Genomic DNA, 19922 nt, shown 5'->3' with positions numbered 1-19922 from the left:
TTATTTAAGTGTTGGAATAGAATTAACAAAGGCAAACATGTAGAGCATTTTTTGTATTTGTATTTCTTAAATGAGGGACATTCTCAAGAGCATTAGGCTGGAAAAACTTGGTATGGTGATTCTTCTGAGCCACAATCACCACAAACTTTGGGTTCCACTTCTCATCTAGGAATTTAAAAGCCTGCCAAGGGTTTGGAATATGTTTGGTTACGAAAGTTGAAAATTATCAAAGGATGATAGTCATGGGCAAGTATGTATATATATATATATATATATATATATATATATATATATATATATATATATATATATATATATATATATATATATATATATATATATAATGCATAGATCTTAACTACTTATGATAATATGTTCAATATGTTCAACTGCCATAGAAATCAAGCAGAGCCTATAATGACCCATTTTAGATCTGCTTAAGCTTAAGACAACGTTCACACAGTAACATCTTCGGAAAACATATCTCATGATACCTTCATCTTAGACACAAAATTGTCAATCATTTCGACCTAAGAAGACTGAGTCCTTAGATGCCCTGCAACGACCATTCCATGGAGTTAAAAACCTAAAGAGCATAAGAACAGTACAAACAATATCAACTAATGCTGATAGCAAATTTGTCATTTTTTCGAAATTGACGAGGAAGGGGGAGTTTAGAAATTTACAGCAGCAATTGATGCACATCATAATGCTCTGGTGATCCGTGAGATACATCCACCCTATTGTGGGTACTTTTGAAATTAGTGGTATAGAAAGAGTATGCTCAACAACGAAGATGAAGTTCAACCCACCAAGCTACATGAACTCCAACATTAAATTTTGATTATCATTGCAGCTTGGTGGGTTGAACTCCATGAAAATTTTGGTGATTAAATGATACTATTACAAAAATGAAAATTAAAAAATTTAATAAATAATAATAATTGAATTAAACAAAAACAATCTGATTGAAGCCAATATAAAACACTTCTTACAAATTTTTAAGCTTTATAGGACATGTAAATTACCTACAAAGCCTCAATCATAGAACACATTCAACATGTGATCATATGAACAAGATTTAACATAACAGGTTCAGATGCTAAAAGAGAAGATTAGTGCTCTTGCAAACATTTCTTGTTTTTGAGATTAAGCTTCTAACATTCCTAAATCCTGATGTAGTCTATACTTTATTCCCTTTTTGAGGCAAGTTCTAAATAAGTAAAGAGCTATAGAAGAGAGCATCCCTATGCCTAAAGCTTTTAACATTCCTAAATCCTGATGCAGTCTATACTACTTCCAAAATATACAAAAGCTAATTCCTTTCGTCTACAAATAATACTCAAGTACCATGTTTTATTTCCTCATGAATTAGGAAGTGATATGTTTGACCAAATTAACCTCCACATCACACCTTTTCTCTTGTGAGTTCTTCAAGTACAATCAAAATCTACTAAAGAAGGAAGTTGCGGAGTATTCTACTATTAAAATTTTATTCTCATACAAAGTGCAGGTACTGTGGTTTATGTTCCACTTGGCCTAAAACTGGCGTTAAAATCTTCAGATTGCATGGTCAAATTGCATGGAGAGCACTTGCTTCTTAAGACAAAAAGGCAAAGGTTCAAAATATTAATTACATTCACTAAATGTTTGCATACAATCTCCTTTCCTCTTCCCTTAAAATGATAGTATTACATGAGCGCGCTAACCTTTCCTCAAGGACCTAAAGTTCCTTCATCTTTTTCTTGTACTCTTCCTGCCCCCTCATTAGATATGATTCTTCTGAAAAAAGAAGAAAGAGGTAGGGATGTTAAGGGACGAATATATATTCTGTAAAGAATCAAATAGATAACCAAAGACAATGTAGAAAAGTCTTTTTATAAGCACAAGTAGATTTCTCAAGATGTTTACTCACATCCATTACTGCCTTTTTTTTCTTCTTCGTATTTTTCCAGTCTGCACTGCAGGTCTTGCATCTTTGTTGTTACAGCCTTTTCAACAGCCACGGCAATACTATTATCCTTTTTACTTCTGGCCTCAACAAGCAGAGATTCATAATACTGACCAAAGAAGAGAGATTATTTTTATCTAATCGATCATCTTCACCACTCATTAGATAAGAAAATACTTAACAAAAGTTCTTAAATCATTCCACTTAGACCTCAATCAAGCACTTCATCAAAACAACTACACTATTTCAACAGTTTAAACAAAAACTGAAATCACTATCAAAGCAAAAGTATAGAAAACATAAGGACCTGTCTATGGTTCTCCAGCTGAGTTGCAAGAAGATGAGTACTCATCTGTAATCTGTGCACAAAAAGTTAAGAATGTAAGCAATTAGTTCATCTTTGAAAATAATTTGCGTTCAAAAAATTACAAAACAAAACACTGGAGTTCATAGATATCTGGGTGCAGCTATTTATAATTCCACTTTCTAGTTCAAATTAAAACTTATAAAATACACATGATTCTGGTTCAAGGAGTGATTTATAATTCTGTTTCAAAAGAGTAGTAGTTTAACTTCAAACATGATTCATATAATAATACGATCACCATAGGTTTTACTATAAGTAAGTCATTAAAGGACATACTGCTTCGACTTTATAAATTCAAATTCCCAATGTAAGAAAGTAAGGTTGGTCTTTTTCCCGGTCTTTGCTGCTGTAAGCACTTGGGAGTGAGTGCTCTCAAATAAAAACAACATACAGACACACACACTCATATATTCACCCTTTTCTTTGTACATTTACTTCTTCTAACACCCTTTATTTTTTTTTTGAACCATATTAATAGAGGGAAAAAAATATATTGCTAGCCTATTTGTTATGGGTAGAGAATGGTACCTTATACTGGGGTACCAAGTCCTCCTCTAAGAAAGGAAAGACGAGCAGTGGCGGCGGCGGTGGTGGTAAACTGGTAATGGTAATGGTCGTAATGGTGGTGGTAGTTGAGGAGTGGAAAGAAAAGCGACTACGCCACCAACAGCTACGGTGGCGGCTGCTGCAGCAGCATCTGCAGGAAGATCCATGAATGCTGTACTTCATCTGTTTCTTATGTATCACAAACAGAACAGTTAGGTCTATCATCCAGCTGCTGGCATAATCAACAAACCTGATGACATGCATAGCAAAATTAATTTATACTGCATTATTGATCAATGCCTGTGTAGCCAAGACCACAAAACTTCATAAGCTTCCAAATTGTAGCCCAACACATAGTAATGGTTAATTTCATTCTTCAGAATCTAGAAAATTGTAAGCAGAGGATATGTTTTTTCGTATAAGCCACTCCTTAAGCAGGTGGCAAGGTTCCAGATATAGCCATATGGGGGTATAGGCATGAATATATATACATATTTACAAATTGAATTAAGTTTGTGGAAATTAAATCTTTTCATTCCAACCACCTGAACCCATCGTACTCCTACTCAAACGAACAAACACATGTAAATGAGATCACCACCTTCATTTCCACTTATACTGTGTTTTAGCATCACAAGTCAAACCATATTTCTTCCAATTACGCAGAAGAAAGTTTTTCCAGTAAACATAAGTCACTATCATATACTAAGCGTCTAACATGATCACCATCTTCCAGCTTGAGTATATTTACCAAGATAGAGAATTCATGCCTTGATAGAGCTCGCCAAAAGGAGAATGGCTAACATTGCTCTTGAGTCTTGACAGAGGTCAGGTCTTCCTGTGTGCATCCAAAGACCGATGCTAGGTGATCCTCACTCTCATACAAGATTCAATGATGCTGCATATGTTTGTTGGGTAGTTCACTCATTAGGATTGATTCTCCTCCATGAATTTCTTCTCTAGACAAAGCAACTTGTCTATCAGGTTACCTGAAATCAATGACACCAAAGAATATAACTCGTAGTGTTAAATACTAATATTTAAACCCAGATCTCCCACATAAATTCAAATTCAAACCAGAAAATCTGCATTGCCTCATAAAACCAAAGAAATTATACGAAGGAAAAAACATAAATTTGAAGCAGATAACAACAGACATTACAGAAGAAGATAAATTAGACAAGATGATAATAAAGACGAAAATCATCAAATTCAATGGTTTTACAAATTAATCAGATATCAATTTTGGCAAAAACTAACTGTTTCAACTGCCTAGAATGGTCTAAAATAAGACTGACTGTAAAAGCCATTTCTTATTGTTCTACAATGTTCATAAAGAGCCATGAACTCAAATGGATAAGGTTCCCACAATTGATATTACAACAGAAATCCACATATACACTAATTACAAGAAAACTCAATTTCATTCAATTAAATTATTCGTCTTATATAATACAACCTAAATTTCAGTAAAAATTAAAAATAACAAAAATCTTATTCTAAAAATGGAAAAAAGCTACAACCAACAAATTCAATAACAATCAATAAACAAGCAATTCAACAAAAACAACATTGTAAATCATAAAATCAATAACAACAATTTTAAAAGGCAGCAAAATACCTAGTAGGAGCCACTGTGTAACAATACCAAAATCGGCAAGGCATTTCTTCTTCCAGGGACCTAAAAGTTCATTAAAATTATCTAATGATAATCAGTGTTACATAAAGATAAATTCTAAATATAAATTATTTATAAAAATAAAAAAATAAAAAAAAAATAAAAAAAATAAAACAATTATAGCACATCAATTCAACTAAAACAAAATATCATATAGTGAGGTACCTCCCAAAATCACTTGGCAAAGGGTGGAATAGAACTATAGAACTTAAGCCCAATAATTTTAAAAATTCAAGCAATTCCCACAATCTTCAAAGTAAGACTTAATAACTTACACAAGCTCGACAAAATTAAAGAAGTGATTAATTTCTATACATGATGAATAACTTACCGATTAGAGAAGCACATACGTAAGCATTTGAGCAGAGTACTTGAACGCTTCTGAGAGATAATCCGATTCCTAAAATTAAATTTACAACCCAAATCAAACAAAATTAAACAGACCAAAGACACACATATCAACACACAAATTATGCAAAGAACTATTAGCAGGCCGAAAAAAAAATCAAGAGATTAAGAAAATTACCCTGATAATTGGACAGATAAATCACGAATCAAACCAAACAAATGCTAACAATTCAACCACAGCAAGAATGCAATAACATCATAGATAGTGGATTAGAGTTTGCAAACCTTGAGAACAAGGGAAGGTGTTGAAGTTCCTTGATCCGTTTGAGATAGGCTAGCCGTAATCCATGGATGTTGTGGTGTGTTCTACATCTATCGCTAGTTGCGGCGGCGTAGGTTGTGGTGGTGGTAGAATTCTACATCGCTTATAAACTTAAATTAAACCACAAAAACCTCAATTTTTCCAAATACCCACAAAAATTTACTTCTACCCCATTTCACAATCAACAAAAAACAATCAAATGTTGGGTAATTACCATCAAATGAACAACAATAGTCAGATTTTTTTGGTTACCGGAAAGCAATGATGGAGGGGAAATCGCTGGTGGTAGACGTAACATGAAAAGCACCAAGCTGTATTTTTCCCCATTCTTCTGATAGTTGAGCATAGCGGCAGCGCTTCCACTGGGTGCAGTATCGAATGGCTCATTTTCCGGCAACGATGGAGAAGGGAATCAAATAATCAAGCGGAAATTTTCGATCAAAATACACCCTAATTCATAGATTACATAGATTATTGTTAGATTTTTCAAAGAACTTGGGAATATATTAGAGAGCTAATAAGGAATTTGGGTACTTGTTTCAGTCGTGTGAAGTTTTTTGGTACAAAAAAAATCCAAAAAATGAAGAAAAGAGGACATTCAGCTAACCATGAATTTGATTAAAAGAGAAGAAAACCCAGATAATTAATTATCAAGAAACAAGAGAAAAAGAGGAGAAAATCGGTAATTGTACCTGTAATTATTCGGTAGGAGAAGGTTCAAGCTGCATTTCTTCCAATTCGGCCACCACCCTTGCGTTTAACTGCTGCTGCTCCATTCTTGCGATGTGAGCTATGCCCAGAAAAATTAAAATGGAGGAAGAAGAGAGTAAATGAAGGTAAGGACTAAGGACCAAGGAGACCAGAGGAAGTAATCAAAGGAGAGAGAAAGCAGTCAAACACCGCCATGAATGAGGGAGCAAGAAGCCAGGAAATGGGGAAAAAAGCACCGACTTAAGGGGAAAAGCAGAAGGGCAGATTTGGTAATGTATTAATATTAGGGGCAAGAGTGTAATAGCGCCAGAATTTACTGTTCCTAAGGGGGCACTGTTGTTAAGCTACAGTGCTCCCAACTTCCTACTTTTATAAGGTTTACAGATTTCAATTACTTTATTAAAAAAAAAAAAAGAAAAAAAAAAGGTATGTAAGTGAGGAATAACTCAAGTGGTAAGAGTTTTCCTTGATACCCAAAGAACTATTTATCCTTGTTTCACCCATCAGTTTTCCGCAAATTCTATGCTACTGCTGGAGTACCGTGAGCATGGTATTCTAGGTTTATAAAATTTATGTTATTTTAATATGAACTTCTTGTTATTTTAATTTATATACATGTTATTTTAAAATAAGTATATGTTATTTTATATTTGCATGTTCTTTTTTTTCAACATTGATCTTTTCGCTGTACTCTAGGTTTATAAAATTCATGTGTATTTTGATGTGAACCTCTTATTATTTCAATTTATATATATGTTGCTTTTTAAATAAGTACATGTTATTTTTATAAATGCATGTTTTTTTTTATGCATGATGTTTAACTAAATAAGTGAATAACATATTATCTTAGCAAAATAACACAAGGTTTTAAACAAAATAACATAAGACTTAAGCAAAATAATTCAAGTATATAGGGTATGGAATACCATGATCCAGAAGTATATAATACTAATTGTCAATTCCCTATCTTTATCATCCCTCCTTATCCCTCTTATTCCTACCCTTCCAACCAAACCACCCTGCCAAAAAAAATAATTGATGTAGTGGTTAGAGCTTTCCTAATTCCCAAAGGATTGATTTTCATACAAATTCTTAAATGAACCTGGTTCACACTAATTTATTGTGAACCATTAATATTAGAGAAACTATAATTATTTTATTAATAAAAAAAAAAGTCACTTTAATAAATGAAGGTTACCATGTTGAAAATAATAGTCATTTTGGTAATATATAGCCTATAAGAGGTTAATTTTTTTAATGAAATATTTTATAAGGTCAATATTAATAATAAAGGTCACTACATTAAAATTAAGGTCATAACGTCGTACTTCAAGTTCACAATTGTATTAAACGTTATACAACTTTTAATAAAGGTTACTATGTTAAAGATAAGGTTACTATGTTAAAAATAAAGGTCACTATGTTCAATATAATGTCAGTTGCGTGTGTATAAACCTCGGATCCACAATAATATTATTGTGAACCAGGTCCACGCAAGTATTTTTGTGATTTTCATCGCCTGCCCGGCTGTCCTCGTAGAGTCGTGGCTCTCTAACCAACAAAAAAAAAAAATGATGAAGGGTGTGCCCTGTTGCCTCAACCACTAACTACAGAGACCAAGAAGTGAGGGGAAGAGAGAGAGAGAATTGAAGATAGTAGCTTGAAGCTGAAAATGGCAGCCTCAGCTCTCCCAATCGTTGGATGCACCATCCCCTCCACCCCGCGTCAATTCTTCCTCACGCAACGTTCCACTCCTATACAGCAGTAAGCTCACTCAATTTCATTTCCACATTCCCTTCATTATTTTCTTGTTTCTATCTTCTCAATTTGTCCAAGTTTCGATTTTTCTTTCTGGGTCTTTTTTTTTTTTTTTTTTTTTTTTTTTTTTTTTTTTTTGAGAATTTTGCATAATGAATACAACACAAAATTAGTTGGAAATTAGAATTTTCTACTTGTATTAAATTTGAGAAACCCCAATTCCAGCTAACAAATACAAATTGAAATTCTTGCAATTGTAATTATTATGTTGTACTTGGAATTTTGAGGGGAAATTCTGGTAATTCTTCACTATACATGAGCTATGGAATTACTGTAATACTTGCAATTGTAATTGTTACATTGTTCATAAGTATATACTTCGTATATGAGAGCCTGGCATTCATCAAGTGTAAGCCGTATAAATGTTTAATGAGGGCGAGCGCGATAAATGCAGTCCTAATGTTGGCAGCTCACCAGGGTTATATAATGAAGTTATTGGGCTTATATGTTCAATGTGAGAGGAGTGGAGGACTAGTTGTCACGTCACTAGTTCAAATTACACTATCCGCGTGACAATGGATGTCGAAGTGAGGGAGTATTTAGACAATATACGGGAAGAATTTTAATGTCTGGCTGAGAAAGATATTTGGTTTTTATATGTGTGTATGTCCATTAAGATATATGTGCCATTGTTCCAACATAGGCTATTACTGGGCTGGAAAAGGCCACTGTTTCCTGAAGTAGTGATGTTTCACTTTCCTTCTAGCCCACCCAGTGTATCCACCATTGACAGGGTCAATGGAGGTATGAATTTACGGCGTCTAACCCTTTACCTCTATCCACACTATACAAATAGGCCGTAGCCTTTTTGCATTTTTCCTTCTCTTAAATCAGGCTAGTTAGAAGACTATCTTTGGATGCAAGAGAGGGAGAAAAGGGATCTTAAACTTACTTATAAATTATACTGTGTAATGTGTAATATGTTAGCTCCGAGTTGAGTTAGTAGGCTGTGTATGAGTGCATTAGATAGTAGACAGTTAGACACAGTATGCTTTGCCAGTCAGGTAGTGGTAAACCATATTAATATTAGCCAAAATGAATTCTTATCATAAACCTGACTCGACTCTTATCTTGGACTCCTTTTCCTACCATTTCGAACTTGGCACATAAGCTTTATCCTCAACCCCATGTCAGTTTTCATGTTGGGCTTAAAAATTTTGTGGTGGAACCATGGAAATGAAGAAACACTGTGCTTTAAATGGCTAGAATGATGTTGCTGTATCTGAATCTATATCTTCCTTGTGCTTCATTAGCTGTCTACTATGTATGTCATATTAACAGCTTCATTCACAATATGTACAAATGTTTATAAATGAGTATGGCCTAGCTATAGCTTTAAGACACTGTTAACTAATTAATTGTTCTGTTTGCATACCTCTTAGTTGTCATGGCTGTATGGCAGAGTGTCTGTCAACATGTGTTACGGAAAGGATTGGCTACCCAGAATAAAGATTGCTATATTTGGTTCTATTTTACCACTTTGGCTTCTGTAGTCATGATTTTTATAATATCAATGTTGTGTCTTTACTTCCGAATGATTCAACACAAGGGTCATGGAGCTCTAATATATAACATTTGCATAGGTTTAGCGGCAGGGGAAGCTTAGCTTCTCTACCAAAAAAAAAAAAAAACAATCTCACTATTATTATTTTATTATTTTTTTTTTTTTTTGTGGGGGGGTGGGGGGGGGGGGGGGGAGGGATTGAGTTTTAAATGATTTGATATCCTTTGTGTTTGTAAATGTTGGTACAGTTAATGTAACTCAAAAGTGATAATTGAATACTAATATTTCAATCCCAGATGACTTCTTTAATGGTTGTCTCATTTGTAAATACTAATGGCTACTTTCTTTCAGATGGCATTTGATGGGAAAGCAGCATTCAAGACAGTTTGCACATACAAGGGGTGCGTTTCGTATGCTAGCCGATTCTAATGTATGCAATTAAGGACTTTAATTACTCCGTATATGATAAGAATTAGTTAGTTTGCATATAATCTGGATTTACTCTTGGTATTACAATTTGTTTTTGATCAAGTTTGACAAATCCGTTTGTTTCAGTTTGAGTTTTCTTAATTTTGTAGATATCTGGTCACTCCCTGTTTCCCTTCATCCTTGAATAATAGACCTATTTCTTTAGAGGATGTCCCAAATATCAGGTCACTAGTTGCCTGATTAGTATACTGTACTTGAACTTTCCTTCATCCTTGAATCATATTTTAATGATACCATTTACTAAGAACTTCAAATAAAAGTATATTGGAAGGTGGAGATATAGTCCATATAGAATTTAAGTAGTGGATGATAATTATGGCATTCTCATCAATTTCTCAAAGTGATCCCTAATAATTTGTGTTTTCATTATTATCTATAGCTTAAGGGCATCACTTTTTCTTCTTCTTCTTAGCTTGGTGCCTTCCTAATACTTTCCTATTCATTTTTTTTTTTAAAAAAAAATATTGTCTTGTAGCTTTTACTTGTATGTTTTTGGACTTGATTGGTGCTTGTGGTGAGATTATGACCCCTTGACAACAAAATGTCATGTCCCCGATTGACAAGAGCTTGATTCTCCAATGTGACTATGTCATTAATCTCTAGATGAGGCTATGATATACGAAGTATATATTTATGAGTTAATCTTTTTTACCTTCAGGCTTCTTCAGGAAAGGGGAGTTTTAGGAAAGAAGTACTTATGGTAGATCCATTGGAGGCCAAGAAATTAGCTGCAAAACAATATGTGGAAATAAGATCAAAAGAGAAATTTGAGGTTTGTAAATTTCTTTCTCTGAACTTATTTGCTGCACATTTTGTGCTGCTTTCCTTTGTGACAAACATTTCAAGCTTAAATTAGGGTAATTGGGGTCATATGAGTCCATCAATTGATCTAATGTCCTTAGCCATGCTGTTTTATGTTTTCCTTTATTATTATTATTATTATTATTATTATTATTATTATTATTATTATTATTATTATTATTATTATTATTATTATTATTATTATTGTTATTGTTATTGTTATTATTGTTATTGTTATCGTTATCGTTATCGTTATCGTTATCGTTATCGTTATCGTTATCGTTATCGTTATCGTTATCGTTATCGTTATCGTTATTGTTATTGTTATTATTATTATTATTATTTATTTACTCCATCTAAGTGGATTCTAAAATTGCATGTTTTATCTTGAAGCATCTCACTCTGGTAGTAGAGGTAGGCTTAGAGCAATTAATGATGGGTATCTAAATCCATGAAGATGGATGGGCTTGGATCAACCCTTTCAAAAATTTTTAGGATTAGTAGAAACACACAAAATATAAGAGACAATGGAAAATGATATTTTACAGGAATACACCACTCACTATTAACACTTACGGAGTATAAGTAACCCTCACAAGTCACAACCCCTCTAAAATTACAATCCACACCTCTCAAAACATCTAATTTAGAAACCTAAGAGTGTGTGTAATCTCTCACCTTGGTTGTACATTGAAATAGAAGACACATGACCCCTTTTATTGTACATAAAATCCTACCCCTTTTCAAATTGAGAATATTCTGAAGTCTAAACTTTAAGCTAGATCTCCATCCCATTCATTGAATGTGTAAAATTTATGTTTAAGAAATGGCTTTATTAGATGAAAACTAATATGAATAAAATGAATGAATGGAGGAATGCCCTAAAATCAAAGACGCGCAATAAAGATGGTAGTATTGTAATTGTTGTGAACCATTGGCATTAAGTTGACTAAATTTTAAAAAAGTGATTTTGATCAGTTTGTAACGTTCTTGAGGGCTGGGGATTATGGAGATGGTGATTCTGTGCCACTGGGTGAGGCATATACCCCTCAAGTGCAGCATAGGCTATTAGGATAATGCTCATTCCACAAGGAAATATCCACGTCCAAGACCTGTTGTTGCTCCTCGTAGTCCTCACTTCCGAATGAGGAGTTAAAGGCTTAAAGCTCCCTATGCACAAACTTAGGCCTTCATGTGGAAGCTGCTGCAAATGCCACCAGACCAAATGGATTTAGAAGGCATCCAGCCTATTTAATGAATCAACAACACCCATTTGTTGCCAAGAAAGAGGGGAATCAACTTCATGGAGTGGCACCTACCCTTGTCAGGGTTTTGGGAGATCTAAATATGTAGAACCTTGTGTCTGACCTGCCTAGTTTAATTGTGAAACAAGCTCATTGATATATAAATCATAGAGTGGATGTATTTGTCACAAATGTTTCCGCAATTCTACTTATAACTTCAAATCTGAACATTTGTGCCACAGGCCCACAGGGATATTTGACTTACAGTTTCTATGGACTTACGTGCTCCATGTTCTCATATTTTATGCAAGGACGGTCTGGTCTCTGATGAGCATAGCTACTGGCCTATAGTAGATGCTTATCTCTTCAGCTTTAGTTTTCTGTGTGAGCTGCTTTGATCCATCCTTTCTTTGTCTTCATAGTTGTTTGAACCTTGCAAGTTCTTCCTGGCAGAACATGAGAGACAGAGCATCTATTTCTGTAATTCATTTGGGATTCTTTTGGTAATAAAACCAATAATGGATCATTGCTCCATGCTGCCTGGATGGGGTCCAGCAGCATGTAAATTTGACTCTATATTACTCTGTTCGGAACTGTAGTCAAGTATATTATTTTGGGGCTCTCAAAGAGAACTATTACATGCCCTAAAATAGAATAAGACTATCGTTAGATTTCCAATGTTGTCTTCCACTTAATTGGAGTAATGGAGGGAGGATGGGATGGAGAAAACTATTAAGAAGTATTTATGAATTTTGAGGGTTTAGGACCTTTGCATTAATGCCTCCCCCCCCCCCCCCCCCCCCCTCTCCTTCTCTCTCTTTCCATTCGCACATAAGCAAAATGTAACAGAAGTTTATGACCACAGAGAAGACGTCAAATTGAAGCTATCAATGGAGCGTGGGCAATGATTGGCCTTACTGCTGGTTTAGTCATCGAAGGCCATACAGGAAAGACTATTTTGGGTCAGGTATGTTTTGTCTTTTCTATTTATGCTGTAAGCCTGTAACTGTTTTTTTTTTTTTTTTTTGTCTGTTTCAATGCTTTAATGGGTTAAGAAGCCTTCAAATATTGATAGTTTTGAGTGTAATACACTAATGCTATTGTGTGGCAGCTTGATGGATATTGGCATGCTATTCTGGGATTCTTTGTGCGATGGTAGAAGTTTTCCTACACGTCAAATTGTGGCCATCTGAGATTTTAGCCGTAGATTGATGGATTTTGTACATGTTGGAGAGATTTACATTCATCCCAAATTGGTGAAATCAATCGTTACATTCTTTTTCTTGTACGTATTTATACATTTTGATCATAATTCATGTATTCATGCTGATTCTTTCAGCAAAAGAGGACTCAATGATAGAAACCCATTGGAACACTACTACTGTAGCAGTTGGGGGTTGTACAGTTGGGGGTTGTACCCCCAACTTTTCCAATTCTATGAAAAGAAAAGGCAAAAGTCTAAAAGAGACGCTTGGTATCGTGAATAACGTGGCTCTATTCAAACTATATTAAGTAAAACAGGGAGAAAATGAATGTAGAAGGTATACTAGCAATTTGTCATTAATGACAATTGACATGTATTAGTAGTAGAATAGCCGGGATATTCTACCAAGAATGAGGTACATTTGCTTTGGATGTTTTGTCATAGATATTTCTGCATGAAAATCTGCCGGAAGTTTCTCATTAAATCTTTTTATAATTCATTGAATCTAATTTATTTTGGGGTTTTTCCACCAAATTTTGTAATTGGTGGATGCAATTGACTAGGCAAAAAACACAAATTAGTAAATAAAGGAGATAAGATATAATTTGTTCTGATAATTGGATCCACATACCACACTTCCATTACGGTTGACATTTCCATAGCATCTTTGTGGAATAATTTTTTCAACGTGACATTTTTTATATTTTGTAATGGATAATGTTAGGCAAGACAAATTTTCTTGTTACACTTCTCTCTCAATTATAATATTCTTAATGTTCCTTTTTTATTAGGTATATCTGAAATTTTTTAGTTGAAAAATAATCAAAATGTAACCATCAAAAAGGAATGGAGGAAGTACAAAAGCAAATTGATGGAGGTTGAAGGATTTTTGGAGAGATTTGAGTGGGAAATGGTTGAGATTTGAGGTGTTAGAGGAGTTAGGATTTGAGGGAATTGGGATTTTTAGAGAGAGAGAGAGGAAAAGTCAAAATGGAGGAGGGTGAAAAGAGAAATATGAGGCTCAGCCTCTCATATCCGGGTTTTAGAAACCCAGCGACCGCTCCCGCGACATCCTGGCCATGCCCGCGGTGAGCAGTGTCGCGCTCCCAGTACTCTTTGACGTGCCCTCTCCTTGGGCGCAACACGACATCTACAGGAACATTTTGGGGGTCTTGAAATTTAGGTACTGTAGACACCTAAAAATGTCTCCCCAAAACCTAACCCAATGATGAACAACCTTTCACCATCATTATTGGTCGAGTTGAGTATTTAACCTTTGGAGTGCTTAATCCATATTTCCATTCAATACATTTCATAAACCAACTCAATTCTTAGCCCATTTTGCTAAACAATAACTTACTTTCCACTTTTCGTGTCCACATCACAAAACCGAGAGAAACTGATTTTGTGACCCTATAATTTTGATCCAATTATTATTTGGTTGGATAGGCCTTTCAATAAGATTTTTAACAATATATCATAAGCCCAATTCCGATTTATAATGAAGAAAATATGAGCAAAACACTAAACTCGGCCCAAAACTGACACTCTTTCACTAAAATGGTCATATATTAAAATCTACAAAAGATTTTGACCTGATTCGAATTGGGTTAGAAAATAGACTTGATAAGATTTCCAACGATATTTCATATGCTTTATTCCGAGTTACGGATCAAAATTTATCATAGTCTTAAAAACGTGTAAAAACTGGATTTGACGCGTTACGGCATAAATGCTGCGCCACAGGGTTTGCTGACGTGTCACGGCACTGTGCACGGGGGTATTTTACACCGTGACACGGTATTTTTCTAGGGTTTTTTCTTCGCGGCACTTTACTTCTAGGGTTCCGTGCTTCACCCTACACATTTTTTCTATAAATACGAACCTAATTTCCTCAGTTTCGGGGCACCAAAAATCATTCTCTGTCTCCCTACACCAAAATCATTCTCTTCTCCCTCTTTAGCCTAAATACTAGTCTCCCTATTCTCTCACAATACTTCCCCTAAGCACTCCAAGGAGTCCATACTTGACCCGAGGTTCTGTCCTTAAACCAAGGCGTGAAAGGTAGAATTAACTGAGAGTTTGGACCAAATCAACTCTACTTTTTAATTTAATTGTTTTAATTTGATTTATATTTTTATTGAAGTTACTAACAATTTATTCATGATGTAGCAATTTAAAGGAGCGCGCGAAATGTGAGTAATTAATTAATTTAATTACTTATTTTATTTTAATATTGCTAGTATCATGATTAGGTTTATTAGTATTTGATTTGACTAACGATATTATGGTTAAATTACTTACAATATTAATGTTGATTTTATTATATTTATTGATCACCATATTGCATGTTTAAAGGGAATATGTAATTAAAAATATCGCCTAATAAGATAATTTGAACAACCGGTTTAGGTTCCTTTTTAATCTTGTTGTTTAAGTGATCACAAATATTTTAGAATTATAGGTTGCATTAATATTCAACCAATTTAGCCTAATAATAGTTTGGAGCAAATTAGATATTTGTTTGTATGCCTTTGAGATCGCATGGAATCACTTTTCATTATAAGAATCAAGTAGAGGCCAATACGGGCGAATATGACTCCATGACTTACTTCGTACCATCATCCCCGATCCTCCTTTCGTGGTTCCGAACCATATGGAGTTAGTAATATCATGGATTATGAATGGGGTGTAACCTTCACGGCTTAATCGTTGTCCCTTTATTCGTGGTTGCATTTTATGATCCGTGAATGGTTTACAAGTTCCTTAAAAACTTGTTCGCGGCTCCCTACTTTATTTGTCCCTAATCGTATACGTCAATTCCCACTTCCTATGAGTGCCAAGCATATTCACAACATGCCTATGTAGGAGCGCTTCGCCGGGCCCTCTTCCCTTCTGGTCACGCCCGCGGTGACTTGGAGAATGCTTTCCTTGGGCGCGACTCTTGAATAAGGCTTCAAATTTAATTTTCAATTCTTTCTCCTATCAAAATCCAATTCTAGCTTCAAAATTCAATCCTCCTTACCCTAGAACTCCTTCAAATATTCATCCATAGGCTCACACACAAGAAAAACAAAAGAAACATAAAAAAAAAAAAAAAAAAAAGTAAGATAAAAGCAAACAAAATTTAACCAAAATAAGAAGAAATAAAAGAAATAAAGGATAGAAATCTCGGGTTGCCTCTCGGAAGCACTTCTTTATGAGGTCACTAGCTTGACCATGAGATGATGTCTTCAAGGGGGTGGCTTGGATCCATCGGATCAAGCCTAATGCACTCAATCAAACCAACTTAATCCTTGCACAAATAATGCTATAAACGATGGCTATTCACCATGAACTTATGATCATCCGCCTCCAACTTAAATGAACCATAAGGAGTAGTCTTTGATTTCACAAAAGGGAACGACCATTTGGACCTTAGCTTTTCGGAAAATAAGCGAAGCCTATAATTGAATAACAACACCTTGTCTCCAACCTTGAAACTTTTATTCCTTATGTGTTGGTCATGTCACTTCTTAGGGCCTGTTCACATTTAGTGAACTGAGCTAAACTGAACTGAACTGAACTGAATAAAGCTGAAATGAATATTTTATGAGAGAGGAAAATTAGGAGATGAACTAAACTAAACTGATTAGAACTTAACTGAACTGAAATTAAGCTAAAGTGAACATGCCCTTAGTCTTCTCCTTGTATAGCTTTGAGTTCTCATAGGCATCATATCTAAGTTCTTCCAATTCATTGAGCTTAAGCAATGTTTTCTCTCCGACCAATGACAAATCCATATTGAGCTCTTTGATAGCCCACCAAGCCTTGTGCTCCAACTCAACTGGAAAATAACAGGCTTTACCATAAACCAAACGATAAGGAGTCGTGCCAATAGGGTTTTGTACGTTGTTATCAATGCCCATAATGTGTTATCAAGCTTAAGTGACTAATCTTCCCTTAACTTATTCACCATCCTCTTAAGAAGATTTTTAATCTCTCTATCAGACACTTCCACTTGCCCTTGAGTTTGAGGATGATAAGGCAAACCAACCTTGTGATGGACTCTGATCTATACTTCTTTAGAAGAGATTCAAGTTTCTTCTTGGCAAAGTGAGAACTACCATCACTAATTAGCACCCTAGGGACCCCAAACCTTGGAAAAATGATCTTCTTGAGAAGGTTGAGCACAACCTTATGATCATTGGTGGGGGAAGGGATAACTTCATTCCACTTAGTGACATAATCAACCGCCACCAAAATGTACAAATTCCCACACGAAGAAACAAAAGGCCCCATAAAGTCTACACCCCATACATCAAAAGGCTCAACTTCCAAGATGTTTTGTTGAGGCATTTTATTTCTCTTGGTGATTCCACCAATTCTTTGGCACCCTATCAAATCTAGAATCGAACTTGTGAACATCTTCATGCATTGTTGACCACCCTAAAAGATATTGAGAGATTTTTGCCACTGTCCTGTCAACGCCACTATGTCCACCACATAGTAATGTGTGCAAATGCTCAAGAACTCATTCAATTTCATGATCCATAACACATTTCCGAAAAAGGCCATCTCCACATATGTTGAACAAGTAAGGATCATTCCAAAAGTTTCTCCTCACTTTCTTGAAAAATCTCTTCTGTTGCTGAGAGGAAAATTCTAGGGGAATGACTCCACAAGCAAGATAGTTGGCAATGTTCGCATACCAATTAAGGGCTAGATGTTGAAGCTATAGCCATGAGAGTCTCAATTCCCATCTCCTCATTGACGGGAACATCATCTTTGTTCTCAAAAGGGAGCCTAGATAAGTGATCCGCCACATAGTTTTCCGCTCCTTTCTTATCTCTCATCTCCATATCAAAGTCTTGACGCTAAAGAACCCGACGGATAAAGCATGGCTTTGCATCCTTCTTGCTCATTAGATAACGAACCGCTACATGATCCGTGTACACAATGACCTTAGAGTAAACAAGATAGGACCTAAACTTATCCATAGAAAACACAACCGCAAGCATATCCTTCTCCTTTGTTGTATTATTCTTTTGAGATTCATCAAGAGTTCTACTTGTATAGTTGATGACATAGGATTTTCCATCTTTTCTTTCTCCAAGGACTCCGCTCACTGCAAAATCACTCGCATCACACATTAGTTCAAAGAGCAAGCTCCAATCCAGAGCTTGCACAATGGGGGAAGAGATTAGAGCTTCCTTGAGCTTATGAAATGCTTCAAGGCAAGTCTCATTAAAGCTAAACTCAACATATTTCTTAAGTAATTCGGTCAAAGGTTTGGCGATTGTTGAAAAATCTTTGATAAATCTCCGGTAAAAATTGGAATGCCTAGGGAAAACTCTTACTCCCGTGATGGAAATAGGAGGGGGCAACTTAGCAATCACCAAAACTTTGGTCGGATTTATTTCAATGCCATTCTTGGACACCTTATGGACTAACAAAAAGCCCTCCTCGACCATAAAATGACATTTTTCCTAATTCAAAATTAAACTTGACTCTTAACACCTTTTCAAGACTCTTTCAATATTGCAAAGACAAGTGTCAAAAGACGAGCCACCAACATTAAAATCATCTATAAAAACCTCAATTTCATTCTCAAGCATCTCAAAAAAGATAGAAATCATGAATCTTTAGAAAGTGGATGGGGCATTGCATAACTCGAAGGGAATCCTATGGTATGCAAATGTCCCATATGGACATGTAAAAGTCATTTTCTCTTAATCCTTGGGGTGGATAGGGATTTGAAAGAATCCGGAATATCCATCTAAAAAGCAAAAGAAAGCATGGTGAGAAAGTCTTTCCAACATTTGATCCATGAAGAGGAGAGGAAAATGGTCTTTCTTTGTGTTCTAATTCAATCTCCTATAGTCGATGCACATTCTCCACCCGGTCACCATCCGGGTGGAGATTTCCTCTCCTCCTTCCCCCTTGATGATAGTCATCACACCTTTCTCTGGAACCACATGAATCGAGCTAACCCACTTGCTATCGAAGATAGCATAAATGATGCCCGCTTCATGCAATTTCAAAATTTCTTTCTTGATTCTTCCCAAGTCTTTGGAACCACAGACCATCTTGAAATTTCTTTTGGTCAAAATAGTGCAAGAATGTCGGTTTTGGATAGAGTTTGGTATTTCGTTCACATCTTTTTTGTTATAGCCCAGAATTGGGCTTATGATATATCATTGGAAAGATTATTTCGAAGGATATCCAACCATGGAAGATTTAGATAAAAATTATGAAGCAAGATAATTAGATTTTCTCAGTTGCGGGCTGTAGTTATGAAAAGAGAAAATTGGCCTAAGCTAAGCTATGTGGATTTTGGGCTAAGAAAAGTGTTTGGGCTATTGAAATGCCTAGAATGATTTGTGAAATGATATAAAATGGAAATGGTATGGATTTCTAAGAAAAAAATCAAGTGTTCCTTTTTTTTAATACTCTACCACCAAATGGCGATAAAAGGTTTTACTCATCATCAGGTTTCGATTAGGGAGACATTTTTAGCTGTCTACACTTTTCGTCAACCATAAATATTTTAAGTTTTCTTGTTTGAGTACTGGTCTATTTTGATATTGTCAAATGTTGGCCGTAAAAGGGTGCTATAAAGGCAAAAGTCGGGTAACTATGTCTCATAGTACTAAAGCTTGATAACACAAGATTGGTAATATGTCTTTGTTGCTGACAAGGCTACTCGAAGAGAGAGACTAGGAAAATGCATGGTCGTGCTAAGATGGATTTTGAAAAATAATCTGTACTTGACAGTCAATCTTAGAAATTCAAAAAACACTTCTTAACATAATGAGAATGATGGTGAATTTTACCTTATAGTTCATGAAGAGGCATTAAGTGAAATAGAAAAGGGAAATACACATAATGCACACTTGCCAGGAAGGACAAATAGGAGATTGAATGGAATTATGTCATTTGAACAAGTGTATTATTCTG

The 19922-nt window shown here is 35.1% G+C and overlaps 1 protein-coding gene across 1 annotated transcript; it reads left to right on the top strand.

Moving 5' to 3' along the window:
* Positions 1 to 7498: 7498 nt before the first annotated feature.
* Positions 7499 to 13243, top strand: LOC145578725 (uncharacterized). Its single transcript, XM_081636027.1, has 5 exons — positions 7499 to 7687; positions 9597 to 9675; positions 10393 to 10506; positions 12645 to 12746; positions 12891 to 13243. The coding sequence occupies exons 1-5, from the start codon at positions 7596 to 7598 to the stop codon at positions 12936 to 12938; spliced, it is 435 nt and encodes a 144-aa protein (XP_081492153.1). The 5' UTR covers positions 7499 to 7595; the 3' UTR covers positions 12939 to 13243.
* The last annotated feature ends 6679 nt before the right edge of the window (positions 13244 to 19922 follow it).

This window comes from Chenopodium album, chromosome 14 (genome assembly GCF_948465745.1).
Source record: "Chenopodium album chromosome 14, dcCheAlbu1.1, whole genome shotgun sequence".
NCBI classification, from domain to species: domain Eukaryota; kingdom Viridiplantae; phylum Streptophyta; class Magnoliopsida; order Caryophyllales; family Amaranthaceae; genus Chenopodium; species Chenopodium album.
The sequence above is the reverse complement of the archived record's forward strand: the minus strand, read 5'-3'. Positions and strand labels throughout refer to the sequence as shown.